We start from the raw sequence: 4,308 nt of genomic DNA on the forward strand, positions 1-4,308 counted from the left end.
AAGTGTTCCAAGTACTAATTACTAGTATATCACTTAGTACTAGTATGAGTAATTTACTATCTTTCTGTTTTCTACACAGCTTATCCTAACTAGGTTGGCAGGGGAGCAAGAACCTTTCCCAGCTGACTGAATCACAGCCATTGCACATACAAGCAACCATTCACACTCACTTTCATACCTAAAGGCAATTTAGTCTTCATTGAGTATAGTGTGCATGTTCTCAGAATGTGGACTACCTGAAAAAAACCTACGCAAGTGCGGGGAAAACATGCAAACTCCACACATGAAGCTTGGATTTGAACCCTCGACCGCAGAAATTGTGAGACGGATGTGCTAACCACTCATTTACCGTGCCTCTAGTAGTTTAATTGTGAGGTTTGACTGCATTCTAGTAGGTCAACAGTGGAACTAGTAAAAACAAACAAACAAACGTTACTAGTAAGACAGTCGCTTTACTAGTGCGACTTAGTTGTTCTACAAATGGGGGGAATTATTTTACAAGTCAGAACAAAGAACGTACTAGTACATAGGACCTTAACCAAGATATCAAGGATATCAAATAAATGCTCAAACGGCTTTCCCTTTGTCAAAGTTGACACCTTAAATAATAAAGAGTATGAAAAAACAAGACTGTCAATTCCATGACGTAGGGGCAAGTACACTGCCAATCACTTTTACAACTTTGCGACCTTGAGGTGCCCGTGGGGCTGGCTGGTTATAGAGATTACCAGCTCTATTTTTATCTTTCCAGCTTTTACTATCAGAACAGTACAAGTGGCTCTCGACTGAAACTCTGCCGTGGGTTCACTTTCCTTGGAGCCGCCATGTTATGGTAAAAAACACCACCACTTTAGTAAAAGCGTTATTACATCCAATTTACAAACAGCAAAGTGTGCCTACTGAAACAAAGAAAAATGAAAACACTTTCCATTGAAATACTGTCAAACTATATGGGAAATGTACCAAGATGGCGCCTACCAGTGTGGTCGCTTCGATAATGTGCTCTCTTAATATTAGTCATTTGAACTGCTCTAAGTGCTAAAGGACTCTGCATCTTTATGCAAAATTGTAAAAATTTATTTAAAAAATTGTACCGGCATTACCAGATTACTAGCAACCTTTTATTGCTCAGTGACTGTTTTTCTCAATGTCTTTGTCACAAAAGTGTTCTCTGTCAATTGACAGTCTGTTGTCGTCCTAGAGCGGCTCCAATTACCGGAGACAAATTCCTTCCAAAATGTGTTTTTTGGACATACTTGGCAAATAAAGATGATTCTGATTCTGAAATGGCGTCTGTCTGCCATCATTTCTGAGCGCCATTTAACGTGTCTACTTCTCCTTTAAGCGCCGAAAACGAGACTATGACGTCACAGTAAAACCTGCTCTGGCTGGGTGTCTGACTGCCTGAGTTGGCCCTCAGAAAAGTCAACTGTTTGCCTTGCTACTTATTGCTAACCTAACTTTCCTAACCATTCGGTTCGCCTTTCTTGGAGTCTTCTTGTTTGACAACAGCAATCTTCGCGACGCGGCTCTGTAAACCCTTTTTGGGGATGTTTTAGGCTGGGAGAAAAGTTCATTGAGTGTTCTTGGAGGAACCGGTGTGTGGCGGCCAGTACCAAAGATGGATAAGCTAACCGATAGCTGACTTGTTAGCCGAAAAGTCAAAGGTCAAGAATAGGAGCGAGTGGGCATGCTAACGGCGAGCTAGTTTAGCATTCTATCGGCTAACCGAGTGACTTTGTTAGCCCTTAACGGGCGACGTAAACCGGCCGCTGTTTGCTTCCTCGGGCCTGGTTGCGACACCGCGAATAGTTTGTCAAAAGGAAGCTAATCCAGGAAGAAGCCCCTGCCTTGAAAACGGGCTGTTAGAACAGACCAGAGGAGTATTGTCGAGAGGTTGTTGCTTTCGCCTCAGACGAACAGAATGCTATCCAACGCACAGAACCAGCCGCTCTTTCCCAACCCGACCGGGCAACAGAATCCCGCCGGGCAGCAGCAGAACCCCGCAGGCCAGTTTCCCCCCTTCCTAAGCAGACCCACCTTACAAATAAAGAAGAACGCCATTACAGACGATTATAAGGTGACCAGTCAGGTGCTGGGGCTTGGTATCAATGGCAAGGTGCTCGAAATCTTCCAGAGGAAGACCGGGGACAAATATGCACTAAAGGTAAGCTTTACTTCAATGAAACAACGGATTGTGTGTATTCAAGCTAAGCGGAGGCTGTTGTCTTACATAGAAAAACAAAATTCAATGGCAGTTGTCTGGTTTTCCTCCAGCTTGAGCTGTCATAACTTCCCAAAAGAAAAACAAAATGTTTACAACAACCACAGTTCAACACAAATTCCACTTTGGAAAGAAATGCACTACGCACCAAGTTCGTTGCCATTCAAAATTCGTAAATTATGTCACAAGGATTCTCTAGTTAAAAAGTGTTATTTTTAATATATTTTTTTTGCCTTTTTATTGTAATTTTTACAAATATAGAATTTACTTGATGATTACTGTGGAAAGACAAATATTTTTTTCACCAATATAAGCAAGTTATAGGTGACTTAAATTGCTCCATTCAGTTTAGTCCCTGTCTTGGACAAAACGTGGTTTGTCTTTTACAATTTCTCTATTGGCTTAGTCAGGTTTCTACGTCAACCTGCCACTGCTATAATTAACGATACATGATAAAGCAGATGTCAAGTGTTCTGATGGTGAAATATTTTTCAAGCGGGGTAGTTCCCTATAATCTGTCATCCCGTTTATGCGACACTCTGTTTTCGGGAACCTGTGCTGTGGTTGGTCAATGATTGATAAATTCTGTCACTGTCAAGCCTTAAGGTATTGTCTGTAGACTATTTCTTCCCCGTGGTGGTCCTAAATAGTGTTGTTTCGTTCGCAAACGTTTCGTTCAGAACAACAAATCTTTTTAGGGAACGAACTGAATCAGTTTATGAAATGACTTGTTCTTTTAGCTTGTCCGCCGCGAGTCGGCTGGGAGTGCAAACAGAACTGCTGAAGCATTCTGTCACTCACTTCTGAATCTTCGGCGAATGACCAATGAGCAGGCAGCGTGCAGGCAGGGGCGGGGCTTAATTAAATATACTACTATGTGATTTGCTATTCACCAACGATGTCACTCACTTCAGCGAATGACCAATGAGCAGCCAGCGTCAGGCAGCGCCGTGCAGGCAGGGGAGGGACTTAAGTGAACTGAGTGATTCGTTCAGTGAAGTGGTGTACTGAAGAACTGAAGAGTGATTCGTTCGGTCAACTTATCGTTCGTGAGCCGATAGACACGAGTGATTCGTTCGTTGAACTTCGTATGTGATCCGTTAAGGAGCGATGTACTAGTACGATGAGTGATTCGTTTGCGCAAGGAACGACATACTACGCTCTGAACGTACTCATGAGTGATTTTAACCGGAATTCCTGACGTCCTCGGGGGAATAGCTTTCACGAGCAAACGTTTCTTCAAGCTAAAGGCTTCTTTATACTCGCGCAGACGGCAACCGCGCTGAGGTCACTGCGGCTGTCCCACGCGTAGTTTGCCTTTATACTCGAGCGCAACCCACGCGCGCTGTTTTGAAAGTGTGCTGCAGTTCTCCCCCAAGTCGGGGATGTCGCTACGGCTGGTATCGGATAGGACACCACAGGGTGGAGTTTCCTCTGCATTTTTTTTCCCCGGTAGCCGTTTTTACTTTCCTTTCAGTAACAACGAACAAAGCAACAACAATGGCGACCGCGACAGAACAAATGGACCTAGATGACCAGATGATACGTTTAATTATGCTGCAAAATCGATCAAGAAGGCGGCGACGTAGATGGTATGTAGAACCAATGGGCATGCTGGTAAGTCATCACAGCATGTGACTAAAACGGAGAGATCACGAGAGATGATCTCCGCGGCGTTCGACGCGCAACAACTATTTTTGTCGGGTGCGCGGCAAGCTACGCAGAGGTGCTGTGCGGGGCAATTCGTCGCTCACGTGATGCAATGCGGGCGTTGTCTGCGATGGACAGCATCCATCTTGGTGGAATGCAGAAAAGTCATGCTGGGCGGCGAGAGCCTTGCCGGACGTCAGGGGACGCGGAAGGATGTTCGTTAGCTGAGCTCGCTGCACGCATGAGATAGGTAGGAGATAATTTAGCTTTTAAAAAAAAAAAAAATATTTATTTTTTTTTTTTTTTAAATCTTCCCGCCTTTCCTAGTTTATGTGACAAAAACAATGCATAGTCCTTTGGTAAATGTGTTGAGTGAACGTGAACCTCAGGGATGGATGATTAACTGAATGACACTTGAATGATTTTGTGAAAAA

General features: G+C 43.8%; 1 protein-coding gene across 2 annotated transcripts in view; it reads left to right on the forward strand.

Annotated features, from left to right (window-relative positions):
• The first annotated feature begins 1,392 nt into the window (after positions 1-1,392).
• mapkapk2a (MAPK activated protein kinase 2a) overlaps positions 1,393-4,308 on the forward strand; it is a 31,043-nt gene continuing 28,127 nt past the window's right edge. For both annotated transcript variants that reach the window (XM_061687962.1, XM_061687963.1), the window contains exon 1: positions 1,393-2,167. In XM_061687962.1, the coding sequence (XP_061543946.1) occupies positions 1,925-2,167 (243 nt within the window). In that variant the 5' untranslated portion in view covers positions 1,393-1,924. The remainder of the gene's footprint in view (positions 2,168-4,308) is intronic.

Source organism: Phycodurus eques, chromosome 10, assembly GCF_024500275.1.
Source record: "Phycodurus eques isolate BA_2022a chromosome 10, UOR_Pequ_1.1, whole genome shotgun sequence".
In the NCBI taxonomy this organism is placed as follows: Eukaryota; Metazoa; Chordata; class Actinopteri; order Syngnathiformes; family Syngnathidae; genus Phycodurus; species Phycodurus eques.